This window comes from Oryctolagus cuniculus, chromosome 5, assembly GCF_051225735.1.
Source record: "Oryctolagus cuniculus isolate XC-2025 breed Fujian yellow rabbit chromosome 5, ASM5122573v1, whole genome shotgun sequence".
Classification (NCBI taxonomy): Eukaryota; Metazoa; Chordata; class Mammalia; order Lagomorpha; family Leporidae; genus Oryctolagus; species Oryctolagus cuniculus.
The window spans coordinates 164,442,346-164,457,123 of NC_142871.1; the positions used below are offsets into that span (position 1 = coordinate 164,442,346).

The following is a 14,778-nucleotide window of genomic DNA, read 5'->3' on the forward strand; positions in this document are numbered from 1 at the left end:
CACAGATTCACACAGCAGCAACTTGTGCAAGCACCTCCGTAGAATGATCTGTCTCTGACAATATGCTTACCCAGCAGTCTGTTAGAGACCTCAGGATTTAGAGTAGCTCAGATGTTGGATTATTTGTTTCCTTTAATGTGGAATCCTCTCCATGGCTTATCTGAAACAATTGTTAAGTTTTGCTTTGGAAGGTTCTTTTTCTCACAATCAATATCAAGTTCTTTTGCAAACTTGCCTGATTTGTATACTTCAAGTTAAGGAGCGTGAGTCTATTACAATTTGGAGAAGTTGGTAAATGAAAGGTTGAACCAAACTGTGGGCTAAAAACATTAAAGGATGTTGTGAGGTTGACTTTCTCTTCATAACTCAGGAATCCATTGATAAAATTCAGTTTAAGATGATTAAATAAGAATTTTGTCCAAAATAACAGCAATTTTTTAAAAAAGATTTATCTTGATATGGCTACTACGTGTTGAGTACCCCGTATCTGAAATGCTGGGGAACAGAGTGCTTCAGATTTTAAAGCATTTCAGATTTTTGGATTTGGGATGGTTAATCTTTACATCAAGTATAATGGAAGCTGGAAATATGGTAAAAGGCCCCAATGCTTAATTTTCTACTAAAATAGCAGCTAAGTGTTTTAAGGATCCATTATGTATAAGAAATTATGTGCAGACTATCTTGCTTGTATTATTTTATTTCACTTTCTGTGCGATGAATAGTTATTATCATCTACATTTAGTAAAGAGAGGGAAGTAAATTTGGATTCATAAACATCTGGTAATTTGTTAGAGGTTGCAAGATTACAGGTAGCAGAGCCAAGATTCAAACCTAGTTCATTTTCCACTGGATTGTGATGTAGCCTAACTTACTAGTGGGATTGGCAAAAACACATGTTTAGGTTGAATATCGAGATGGTTACATATGGAAAATCTGTAAGCATAATCATGTTACAGGTAATATCACAACAAATAAGGAAATTATATTCAGAATAAACCAAAGCTTTATAGTCCTAAAAACACTGTTGTGTGCAAATGTTACTTCAACCTGATCAAATAATTTAACTTTTTAGAGGATAGAATTTTATAAGCTACTATAAAATAGTAGTTTGCATCCAAATCCACATTGCTGTATTTGATTGAATTCATTGTTCAATCAACTGCTATGGTTTCTCCCCTCCAAAACCCTTGTTGAAATTTAATCCCTCTTATGAGATATCAAAAGGGTAGAAGCTTAATTCAACTACAGGATGTAGAGGTGGGGTCTTTGGGGAACCAGACAAGGTCCTCAGGATGGAGTCCCCACTATTGAGAACTGGTGGCTTCACAAGAAGAGAGAAGGAGAGCAAAGTGGGTACACATGCATACTCCCTGTCTCTTGCCACATGATGTCTTGCATCATCCTGGGACTCTTCCCTCAAGAAGACCATCAACAGATGTGACCTTTCAAGCTTGGACCAGGACCAGGAGCCAAAATAAACCTTTTAAATTAATTTATCCAGCCTGAAGTTATTAAGACATCAACCAACAAAAATCTGTGAATTTTATTTTAGTATTCCTTTTTTTCTATAGACACGATAAAGGCGAGTTTCAAAGAAGTTCAGAAAATTGACTATTATGCAGTTAGTTGGCAACAGAAATGAAGCTCAATTCCAAATTTTATGATGCCAAAATGGATTATTATTATGGATTATTATTATTATTATTATTATAATGGATTATGGACTATTTCTCCCATTCAGCAACAAGGTTACAGAGTGAGAATTCACATGTTTGTGAAATCCACTCAACACTGCTTCTTCTTTCTTCTGTAGGTCGCTACCCTCAAGAAAACAAGGGAACCTACATCCCAGTGCCGGTGGTCCCGGAGCTGCAGAGTGGAAAGTGGGGGGCCAAGGTCATCATGAATGAGGACAAGTCTGTCCGGCTGTCCATCCAGTCTTCGCCCGAATGCATTGTGGGGAAATTCCGCATGTATGTTGCCGTGTGGACCCCCTATGGCATACTCCGAACTCGCCGAAACCCAGATACAGACACGTACATTCTCTTCAACCCTTGGTGTGAAGGTAAGGGAGCAAGCACTGAGTCTTCTCATAAGAAGAAATCTGTGTATTTCCAGTGCTTCTCTTTTTGGAGGGGTAGTAGGATTATTCTAGAAGACATATCCCTTTCCTACATGCACTCCTTTTTTATAATCGAAAGAACACACAAAGTTTGCCATCACTATATGTTAGGATACAACTTATATGTGTGAAGCTAATGCTTCTATACCTTTATCCCAGGAACTAATGGAAGTTTGCCTAAAATTGCCCAGTTAGTTAGTTGTGGAGCTATGTATTGATGGTGTAGTCTTTGTATGCTACTGCTCTGTAGACAAAATGGACTTACTAAACTTGGCTTTCAAAACTGTTAGAATCCATGCCTCTGAAACAGAAAAAGTCAACTCTGTGCTTGGTGGAACCAACTTCTCTGACTCCCTAGTTCAAGAACAGAAAATGTAAAGGATTTCGCAGACTTATTTATATGCATAGTGGATGTATATTTCATAAATCATAAGCCTGGATGTGCAAACATGTAACTGCAATTCAATTAATACAACTTGACCTCTAATGCTATTTTGAGTCTTCCTTTTAGTCTGCTATGCAGCTTAATCTACTTACATTCAAATAAACTCAGCCAGGTTTAATGATGTCTCTGTCGATTCAGTTTATTCACTTACACTCAGGGTTTCTCCCCTTCCCCGTTCTTTCCCTATGACCTCCTGGTGCTCCCATAGTTGGTATGGGACTGATGGTGATAACTGATGCGGAAGGGTTGATTTTTTGTCTTTGGAAATTAGACAATGAAACATATAAAAGCTGAGGTAGAGGCAGAGACCTTTTTAAAATATTTATCCTTTTATTTATTTATTTTTAAAGATTTATTTATTTATTTGAGAGAGAGAAAGAGGTCCACCCATCCTCTGTTTCACTCTTCAAATGGCTGCAACAGCCAGGGCTGGGCCAGGCTGAAGCCAGGAGCCAGGAACTCCATCTGGGTTTCCCATATGGGTGGAGGAGGCCAAAACATTTGGGCATCTTGTGCTGACCTCCAAGGCACATTAGTAGGAAGCTGGATTGGAAGCTGAGCAGCTGGGACCTGAACTGGTGTTCCATTATGGGATGCCAGTGTCAGAAGCAGCAGCTTAACCCACTGTGCCACAGCACAGGCCCTGAGACAGAGACTTTTCATCTCATCCTATCCAATATGCACCCTTCTGTAATATCCTCCCCAAATGAGTCTTTATCATGGCTAATTTTGAATGACTTTTGTTTGAGACAGCCGCCTATAGATACAGATGGATCTGAACTGCCAAAACTAAATCCAGACCTTTTCTTTGAGTTACGTGTTCTAACAATATTGGTCGATAGCACCAACGCGATACTGTACTCTGCCCACTTACCCTGTCATCCTGTGTCCAACACAACTGTCTACGACACAGATGTCCAAGACTGGTGGTAACTGGATATGCTAGTTAGGCCATGTGTATTTCAAAGGCAAACTCTGGGCCGGCGCCGCGGCTCACTAGGCTAATTCTCCGCCTGGGTTCTAGTCCCGGTCGGGGCGCCAGATTTTGTCCCGGTTGCCCCTCTTCCAGGCCAGCTCTCTGCTGTGGCCCGGGAGTGCAGTGGAGGATGGCCCAAGTGCTTGGGCCCTGCACCCCATGGGAGACCAGGAGAAGTACCTGGCTCCTGGCTTCGGATCAGCGCCGTGCGCCAGCCGCAGTGCACTGGCCTCGGCGGCCATTGAAGGGTGAACCAACGGCAAAGGAAGACCTTTCTCTCTGTCTCTCTCTCTCACTGTCCACTCTGCCTGTCAAAGGCAAACTCTTATTTATGGTAATCTCATTGACCAGAGTTGAGGCATTATATTTTGTGACTGGCTGATGCGATGCTACTTACAGAGATAGAAGAGACTGAGGAAAGCGGAGGTATCGAGAAAAATTAAGGTTTTGAATATGGTAAGTTGGAGCTACCTGTAGATATCTAAGCAGAAGTGACCAGTGTGCATGTGAATCTAGATAGCAGAACCAGATATGTAAATTTGGGAATTATCTGCACCAGGCAGAAAATATAGATAATAGAGGAAATAGGATATAAGACCAAACCCTCAGAACACCAGCATTTAGGAGTTTGGTAGAAAAGGAACTGGCAGTCCAGCTCTCTGCTGTGGCCCGGGAAGGCAGTGGAGGATGGCCCAAGTGCTTGGGCCCCTGCATCTGCATGGGAGACCAGGAGGAAGTACCTGACCCCTGGCTTTGGATCGGCACAGCGCCGGCTGCTGCGGCCATTTGGGGGGTGAACCAACAGAAGATCTTTCTCTCCGTCTGTCTCCCTCTCACTGTCTATAACTCAACCTGTCAAATAAAATAAATAAATACATAAATAAATTTCACTTTAAAAAAAGAAAAGGAACTGGCAAAGGAGACTGAGGTGGGAGAGTCTGTAAGAGATGGTTTATTTTAAGAAAATTGTATTTTTAAAAATCCATACTCATAAAATAAATAAACCAGGAGTTTGATATTGATTTTCTTTACATTACAAAAAGAAAATCACAGGCTTCATATAACTATCCAGCACTCTAGGGTATTTAAAGAATGATATGGCTCGCCCACACTTCAGTTTGTTCATAGCTTTGCTGGCTTATACCATCTGTGGACAATGGGACACATGTACACATGCATTTCGATTTATGTGGCCATTCCTCTTGAAATGAAAAGGGTTAGTCGTGTCAGCTGACATACTGATTTGAAAGGAGACCATTCAGGAGGTGGACAGTCCGATAACCTTCTTTTAATTGCTGTCTAGGTCTTTGGTTGGATCCACAGTTAGCAGCTTCCAGATCCACTGTTCAGAAAGAGTTGCCAAGATCTAGAGATCGCATTGGCCCCGCCCTGGGAACTGCATTACAATAGAGGGACCTCCTCTAGGTATTTCTGTGCCAAGGAAGGAGTAGAAGAAGGCGAGACTCAGACCAAGGAGAGCAGTTGGGAGGTTGTGGGCCAGGACAAAGGTGATGGCAGATGGGCCACAGGAAACGAGAAGGGGGCAAATGAGAGATGTCTCTTGTCTTTGGAGGAGAGGATGCAGGGGATTGAAAATGGGAGGTAAAGAAGACATCAAGAATCACTGTCATCGAGTCTGTGATTGCAGAATGGACTGAAATTGTGCTTTTGCAAAAATTAAAGAAAAAAAAAAGAATGGAAGAAAGGAGGGAGGTTGTGGGAGAGAGGGAGAGAGAAAGAGGGAAATATGGTTATCTTCTTAGAATTGTGCCTGTGAAATCTGTTCTCTTTCTATTAATATTAATTTAAAAAAAGACTAACTCTTTAAGTGTGGATCAGAAATGGAGCAGCCAGGACTTGAACTAGTTCTCAGTAGGGGATGACTGGTGCTACAAGCAGAGACTGACCTCGCTGCACCACAACGCTGCCTGAGACATTTTTAAAGATGGAAGAGAGTGGGTGTGATTTTATGACGATGGAGATGAACCAAGAGAAGGAAAGTTTACTGCCCAAAGAGAGAGCAGCAGTTCACAGCCTTGGCTTCTCACTGCGATCACCCAGGAGCTTTTATAAGCCGCTGATGTCTCAGTCACCCCACTCAGACCTTCTGGTATCACTCACCCCACTCAGACCTTCTGGTATGACTGGGCTGGGGGCGGCTTGGCTGCAAGGCTTTGGAGAAGCTCCTCAGAGAACTCTTGAAGCCAAGGGTGAGAAGTCCTGGCCTTGCGAGGAAAGCCCTGTAGTGCTGGGGGTCAAGGGACGAGGCGGAGGGTTGATGACAGGTGCGACTGTTCACTCTCCACTGAGAGACGGGGGCAGTGGAAGATGGTTAAAGATTTTCTAGATTCAGTGGGAGGAGGACGAGGCTGCTGCTATTGGGTGGTTCTTTCTTCTCGGCCAAGGGTAACTCCGAGTCAGCTGTTGAGAACAAGGAGGAAGTGTGGGAAGCAGGGACGAAGGTGTGAGAGAGCCGTAGAGGAAGGCGAGGTGAGCTTCTCCGGAGAGCCTGGCAGGTGGAGTCTCCCTGCTGTCCAGCTCCCAGGGAAAAGCTGCTACAAGGCCCTTGACCTCTTGGCCTGCGGAAGCCCAAACCGTTCTGCAAATCCTGGGAGATTTCTGTCCTTTTGCCAACGCTCCCTCTAAGAAGTCCGATTTCCCCATATTGATCACTGTGCCACCCCCGTAAGACATGCAACCCCTCCTCCTTAATGTCAACGCAGACAGCAACCACAGAAAGAGTCGCGCAAAGCACCTGTGAGTGTTTGGAACTTACTTAGTTGTGGTCTGGGTGCCCAAGTGGAAAAGTGACAAAGCAGACAAGGCAGATTCTCAGGAGTTGCTTAGAGAGCCGGGAGAACCAGATTATGGAAACACCACACTGCAGGTGAGCTGTGAACGGCAATGGTTGAAAGTTACACCAGCAGCCGGCGCCGCGGCTCACTAGGCTAATCCTCCATCTTGCAGCACTGGCACACCGGGTTCTAGTCCCGGTCGGGGCGCCGGATTCTGTCCTGGCTGCCCCTCTTCCAGGCCAGCTCTCTGCTGTGGCCAGGGAGTGCAGTGGAGGATGGCCCAAGTGCTTGGGCCCTGCACCCCATGGGAGACCAGGAGAAGCACCTGGCTCCTGGCTTCAGATCAGCGCAGTGCGCCGGCCACAGCGCACCAGCCGTGGCAGCCATTGGAGGGTGAACCAACAGCAAAGGAAGACCTTTCTCTCTGTCTCTCTCTCTCTCTCACTGCCCACTCTGCCTGTCGAAAAATAAAAAAAAAAAAGAAAGTTACACCAGCACACACAGCATTTATTTATTTTTTAAAGATTTATTTATTTATTTGAAAGGCAGAATTACAGAGAAGCATAGATAGAGAAAGAGAGACAGAGAGAGAGAATCTTGCATCCACTTGTTCACTCCCCAAATGACCACAATGGCAGGAGCGGGGCCGATCTGAAGCCAGGAGCCTGGAGCTTCCTCTGGGTCTCCCACACAGGTGCAGGGACCCAAGTGTCCATCCTGTACTGCTTTCCCAGGCTATAGCAGAGCGCTGGATCGGAAGTGGAGCAGCTGGGACTCAAACCGCTGCCCATGCCGGATGCCAGCACTGCAGGTGGTGGCTTTACCGGCTATGCCACAGCCCCTTCAAAGTGGCTTTACTGGCTACACCAACGCCTATGCAGCATTTATTGATGAAAGATGTTTTCGCCGTGTTCTTGGGGGTTCTTCAGACTGTTTTGCGTTCATAGCCAATTTATCCTCCTTAATCACTAAATCATTAATGGGGATCGATAGCAATACCACACCAGGGAGGCCAGGAGAGGATGTGGGGAGAATTATTGCTTGGGTTTTAAGTGACTAGGGCTACCCAGGCTTTAGGTCCATCCTATGAAGGAGCCCTTCTCTGGAGTGCTGGAGACAGAACGGTGCCCACAAAGGCAGCAGAAGTGAGTTGGGCATTTGTTATGAATTCATCTTGTTTTTGTACCCAGTCAGGAGTTCTGAATTACTGAGTGTATTTCACTATTCAGATTTAGAACATTCTGGTTTGGTGGTCTAGCATTAGTGCCAGACAGTGGGTTCTGAGAGACGTGGATTTCTGAGGCCTGTGCCTAGCACACCGGATGGTATTTAGTTGTTACATCAGCTTGGGCACTGATTATTTCCACAAGGTCTGCTCTCAATATCTTGATCCCTCCCTACACTGCCCATCATGGAATCTTCCAGACCTCAGTCAGCCTCTCTCCCTGGCATCTAGCACTGTGCCCGGCATGGTCTTGATGTTAAATAAATGTTTGCCATGTTGATTTAACAATTCTAACTAAATACCTATAGGCTCACATCACCTTATCATGTCACATAAGCTGTTTATGTGAATGTGGGCCTCCCTGCCTTGGGAAACATCAACAGTGTATATGGAGTGTGGGAGGGCGTGTGTTTGTGGGAGATGCGTGTGTGTGTAGGTTTCTCATCTGACGCCAAATCAGTATCTGACGTCTCTACCTTTTGTATTCAATGTGATTTCTGATGTTTCTTTCAAAGAAATTTATTTAAATCAATGTAAAGGAATCTATTTATAATATCTTGGATAGTTTTAACGGAGAGTAAACAGACATGATCAGTTTATATTTTGTTGTAAAATGCATCCTTAGGCGACTTGCTCTGAAATTATGTATGATGTTTAGGATCCTCCTCTGCACGCTGAACTAATTCGCCAAGACTGGGATTTTCAGGGGGCGGGGATCAACACCCCCTCCTCCTGGAGGCCTTGACCAGGATTCATACCCTCTGACTACAGCCATGCACCCATCAGTCCACAAATATTGACAGTGTGTCTTCCTCCTCCGTGCTGTGACAACATAATTACCCATGCACAGTACAACAGCATTATTTATTCATTCACCAATACTCAGAGTCAGTGGGGAATTAGGCACTGGGGATATGGCAAGGGAAAAAAAACCAGATCCCATCTTTGCCTTCATTGAGCTGCTGGCAAGGATTTTGTAAAGCAGCTACTGATAAAAAATGAGCTACAGTAGTAAAAAGTACTAAAATAAGTCAGGGCACATCCAGAACTTAAAATAGGAGCCTCTGACGCCATTAGGGCATGTGAAGAGATCAGTCAGGGGTTTATCTTAATACCTGCTTTGGCCCTTAGAATACTGCTTGCATACAACAGTAATCAAATAGTTGGATAATTGAATTTTCAGGAAAGTTCAATAAAGCTTATGTGAAATTTAAAGCAGTTATTTATTCAGGCCTTCCGTTTAATAAAATGGTTTCAGTTACCCATAGTCAACCATGTTCTAAATATTAAATGGAAAATTTCAGAAATAAATAATTTCTTAGTTATCCTGAGTAGCAAGATGAAATCTTGGCACCATCCAACTCCATCCTGCCCAGGGCATAAATAATCCCTGTGTCCAGCATATCCACATTGTACCTCCTACCCACCTGTTAGTCACTTAGTACCGTCATGGTTGCATTAACTCATGGCATTGCAATGCTTATGTTCAAGTAACACGTGCTTTACTTAGTAATGGCCCCAAAGTCTCAGAGTAACGATGCAAAGGAGGCACTAGGGCGTAACACCTGCAGGAGCAGATGAGCTTTGGGTCTATGTGCAAAGCCTTCGGGCATCTGAGAGAAAACACGGTATTGACAGAGTTCAGTGCTGTCCCACCTTCAGGCACCCACTAGGATCTTTGGCCATAGCCCCTGCAGATTCTGTCCCGTGTCCGAATCCCTTGAAGGCTACTTCTTCCTTTGGATACCAATTGAGGATGATTGGGTGTGCAAATGTGATGAGAAGCGATCCCAGTGAGCTCGGAGTAAACATTCTCTTCAATGGCAGATAGGCGACCCAAGCATCAAAGTCCAAAGCTGTTTACAAGGAATTTCTAAAAGGAGTAGAGTTGGCGGCAACTAACGCATCATCACATCCATCTACCAATGCATGTGATTTATGATCCTTCTATGTGGAGAGTTTTATATTCTTCCAAAAACACATCTCCCTTGTGCAACCCTTTCCTTATCTCATTTGGCCTTACACCATGCCTGGCAAAGAGCAAGTGATCAATAATTGTTTGCTGAGCTGAATTGGTAACCATTGCTGTGAGCGTCAGGGAGTAGATTCTTAGGCTCATATTTCAAGAAAGAAAACAGGTTCCGTGACGTCGTATAAATATCTCACAGTCATAGTGAAAACTAGGGCACAAAGTCAGGCTAAAATTTAGGTATCCTGACCATCAAATTCTTTTATTTGCAAACAAAAGCCACTGGTCTCCAGCCTTGTGTGTAGCAAGAGAAACAAGAAGTAGATGGGCAGCTGGGAAGCTTCTATGATGATCTATCAGAGTTAGAAAGCTCTACCCTTAAAAATAAGTAAGTAAATAAATAAATAAATAAATAAAGCAAGCCAGGTTGGTAGCAATAAGATCAAAGGAAAATTTTCTGTGGAAAAAAAACTGAAGGCTGACAACACAGGGCCAGGCTCCCCTGGAGGATAATGTACTAAGTAAAGAAGCTCTGACATTTTCTTTGTAGAATTGCTTCATGAATAATAGTCTAGCCTCTGAAGATATCTGAACCAAAAGTACAAGAAAAAGTCCTTAACCAGCAAAACTGGTAAATTAGCACAAATCAAATAAACTTTCCAAGCCAGTATGCACCATAGTATAACACTACGTGTTTGCAAGGACTGTCCATGGGTCCAACAGTTGAGAACGCACTTGCCTGTGTTTCACAGACGCATGAGTAGGTATAAGACAAGGCTCGGGGTGGCTATATTAAACCCTTTTAATGGCTTTGGAATGTTCCAGAATAAAAAACAGACACCGGAAATGCCATTCCTTAATATGTGCCCGTGTTTCACAACCCTCACAGACAGGGAGTTATCCTAACCTGCCAACAGCACGCACTGTCTGCTGGAGGATGCCGCCCCTTCTGATTTACTTGGAGATGGAAAAACATATCATGATGACACCAATCCAGTCACATTTGCTCTGCCTTGAGGCCACTGCCTCTGAGAGGGGTTACATGCCTCCAGCCCAAGTCTTCCCTCGTTCATAGTGACACTCGGCTTTTATAGAGAGCAGTGCTTCCTGCATCCCTGGCCCCCTTTACTGAAAAGCTGATGAGTTTTTGCCTTCTTGCAGGAGGCAAACCGCTATTCCTTCTAAAGGATTAGAAACAAAATCACATCTTGACTTAAGCTGATGGCCCTTTGGAAATATTGGATAACCCTCCTGGCATGAGTTTGCTTGCTTGCTTTTTTAAAGAATCAGAATCTTTTTGAGAGAGACAGACAGAGTTTGCTCCCATCCACTGGTTCACTCCCCAGGAGCCCACCCAGAACATCTGGCACTGGGCTAAGGCTGATGCTGGGAGCTAGGAAGGCAATCCAGGTCTCCCATGTGGGTGACAAGGACCCAGTTACTTGAGCCATCACTGTTGGCATCCAGGATGTGCCTTAGCAGACAGATGGGACCGGGAGCTGGAGCCGGGAACGCAACCCAGGCACTTGGATATGGGCTGTGGGATACATCCTCACCATCATCTTCACCACTGGGCTAAATGTCCACTCCTTTGGTTCCTGAGCTTGCGTTGATAGGTCTGAGCCTAATGACTTGACTTTAAAATTGCATGTAAATAAGCAGGAGGAAATTTTGAGCCCAGGTGGTAATGAATGACTCTCCTTCTCCCAAAGAGGCCATTCAGATACTAAAATCAATAAAGCTGGGCAATTACTTTTACGTGTTTGTTATAAATTCTTAGTCTCTCTGGGTGGGGAGGCCAGTGGTGGTTTCCAAGGGTGCTTGAAACTGACCTTAGAAGTGAGTCCTAAAATTTCACAACCCACAACTTTCTTTTTTTAACCACCGCATGATTTCCACCAAAGGAACAGTAAAACAAATGAGGTCATCACTCTTTACTACTCGTCTGGTGTAAATGGTCAGTCACCTGGCTGTGAGATTCGCCAGCGAGACCACATGTTGCCTGTTTTCCTCTTGAGAGTTATCGGGGTGATGGTGGTCTGACCAAAACATGGCAGTAAGCCCATGGAGTTGCTCCTCTTTATCTGCACGGAGCACCCCTCGTTCTGCATGCTGTCGAAGGTGACAGCTCACACACGCCTACCTTCTAACGGTTTCTAGAACCATGGGCTCTTTATGCCTTCAATTTTCTACCAAGTGGAGACCCACCATCTCTCTGAACACAGTGCTCCTTGCAAACCAGCCAAAAACTTAAACAAAACTCACATCCAAAAGCCAACAATACAAATCTTCAGCGGCAAATGATTAAAATGTTCCTGTTTTTATTAGCCTTTCAACAACAGGGAGCTTTTTGGAGTTTCCATAGTGATGTAAAAATTTTTTAAACCTAGCTTTGGACAACTGTATTTTAAAGTGACAGATCTGAATCAACACAGGGGAAATAAAGCGCCAGTCTCCACCCTCAATCTTCTTTCAAAATCATAAATAAATTTAAAATTAAAATCCAGGCTTCCCATTTGACTTCCGTGCCTTGTTGAGGATTTGTGATCATGCCTGCCCGTTCTCAGGTAAGATTTAATTCCGCTGCTGGAAGGCAAAGGGTGGCCCGGTCCTGAGCTGCAGAACTCCTTCCTACTCAGAGTTTGCCACCTAAATTTATAACTTCCCATCAATAAGAACCCACAGCCCAAAGGTAAATCCTTCATTATCTTGCACTTGTCTCTCACTCTCCAAGCTCCGAATACCGTCTCCATCTGTCATTCTTTCGGTAGACGGTTATTGGTTTCCTACCAAGTGGTAAGGCACTGCGCTGGGTGCTGGGCATCCACAGACCCGAGTCCCTGGACCCAAGAGTCACAGCTGACTTGGGAGGCTGTTCGTTTGCTCACGTCTCCTCTCACTCACAGGGTGGCCTCGGGGAATTCTCTTGGCTCAGTCTCCCATCCCAGTCTCCCATCTGTAATACCTTCTTCACGGGACATAGGGAGTGTTAATGGGTTAATGTTTCTATACAACACTTAGAAAGTTGTTGTGTTTATACTGAGCACTTGTTTGTTCAATAAATAATACATAATAAATAATGCTTGTTCAATAAATAATAAATAATGCTTGTTCAATAAATGAGTGCTGCCACACCATTCGTGGGGCAGTCAGGACACGGGGCTTGGTCTCCCCCTGTGTTAGGGCAGGTGCCGTGGACATAAAGGAAGAAGGCAGGTTTCCACAACAGGATTTAATAAGGACTTTGGTGCAGGAAGGAGTGGTGCTCAGAGAGAAAACATCAGACACAGAAACTGGACTTGTTAGGTTCTCATTGAAGAGGTAGCTACAGTCAAATGCAAACACACTTTAACAAATAATTTTCCTGTTGATAGAAGTCTTATTGTAGAAATAACAAACCATGAACATCATTTAAAAAAAATCATCTATTATTTTTCACTTTATGTTTCTGTGTGGGAGCAAACTGTTGAAATCCTTACTTAAGGTATACTAAGCTGATCTTCTGTATATTAAGATAATCGAAAATGAATATTGATGTGAATGGAAGGGGAGAGGGAGTGGGAAAGGGGAGGGTTGTGGGTGGGAGGGACGGTATGGGGGGGGGAAGCCATTGTAACCCATGGGTCGTACTTTGGAAATTTATATTCATTAAATAAAAGATAAAAAAAAAAAGAAATAACAAACCATGAGACTGTGAAAAGAACTCAGAAATCTACAAATCAGAGATACCAGTTGTTAACACTTTGGTGTATGTCTATGCTTTAAATGTGTCTGTGTGTGATTTTTCATTTTTAATTGACAATTAATTGGATACATTCTCCTTCTCAAGTACACAAATCAGCCTTCCAATCCCAGAAAGTCCCCAGAGAAAATCACCTTTGACCATCTATGTGTTCTAGATACTTTGCTGTAAATTGATACAATAGAGTTCTGTATGTCCCTATACAATTTGGATTTTTAAAAGACAAGTGAGATTGTGTTATACCTGTTGTTTCGAACTTTAGTTTCTCACTCAATACTTCAATATGTCCTGGAGAGTTTTCTATATCAGTACATACATGTTCTTTTTAATGACTGATGCGTACAGTTGTACCATCATTGGTCTTTTACTTCAAACTATTTAGAAGTGCAGAGATTAGATTTTATTTATACCTAGTTAATTATAACAATTTTCATGATAGCACACCATGCTGTATAGAGTGTTGCCCATGTATCTTGTACACGTGTTTGTGTAGATGCCTAGAAAGAACATTGCCTGGTCAAAGAGAATTTAAATTTTAAATTTGCATAGATACTAACTACCAAATCTCCCTTCTAAAAGGCCTCACTATTTTACAACACAGCCACAATACATGAGCCTGTTGGTTTCTTCATCCCTTCTTTGGCATTGGGTGTTATTATTAAATATTTGCAACTTCAGTCGAAAGTCCTGGTATTTCATGGTTATTTTAATTGCTCTGTCTGTAATGATCAGTGAGGTTGAATTGCTTGTTAGATGTTTGTTGAGTAATGTTCCATTTCTCTGCATGTTCATAACTGGTGAATGAAGAAAGAGACATACATGTACCTCAAATCTATTGTAAATTTTATTTTCAATTTTTAAAAAGGTTTATTTATTTGAAATACGTGGTTACAGAGAGAGAGGGAGAGATCTTCCGTCTGCTGTTCATTCCCAAAATGGTTGGAACAGCTGGTGCTGAGTCAGGCTTAACCCAGGAACTTGGAACACCAACCAAGTCTCCCCACATGAGTGGTAGGGGCCTAAGTACTGGATCCATCCTCTGCTGTTTTCCCAGGAGCACTCGCAGGGAGCTGGATCAGAAGTGAGCAACTGGCTGGGGTCATGGCTCACTAGGCTAATCCTCCACCTAGAGGCACCGGCACACCGGGTTGGGGCGCCAGTTCTGTCCTGGGTGCTCCTCTTCCAGGCCAGCTCTCTGCTGTGACCCGGGAGTGCAGTGGAGGATGGCCCAAGTGCTTGGGCCCTGCACCCCATGGGAGACCAGGAGGAAGCTCCTGGCTCCTGGCTTTGGATTGGCGCAACACCGGCTGTAGCGGCCATTTAGGGGGTGAACCAATGGAAGGAAGACCTTTCTCTGTCTCTCTCTCTCTCTCTCACTGTCTAACTCTGCCTGTCAAAAAAAAAAAAAAGAAGAAGAAGAAGAAGTTAGCAACTGCAACTTGAACTGAACTTGAACTTGAACTTGAAGGGATGCCGGTGTCCCACCCAGAGGCTTAACCTGCTG

At 43.7% G+C, this 14,778-nt stretch overlaps 1 protein-coding gene across 1 annotated transcript in view; it reads left to right on the plus strand.

Annotated features, from left to right (window-relative positions):
• Positions 1–14,778, plus strand: part of F13A1 (coagulation factor XIII A chain) — a 178,110-nt gene that overhangs the window by 51,232 nt on the left and 112,100 nt on the right. Inside the window, exon 4 of the mRNA XM_051855142.3 lies at positions 1,814–2,065. Within this exon, the coding sequence (XP_051711102.1) occupies positions 1,814–2,065 (252 nt within the window). The remainder of the gene's footprint in view (positions 1–1,813; positions 2,066–14,778) is intronic.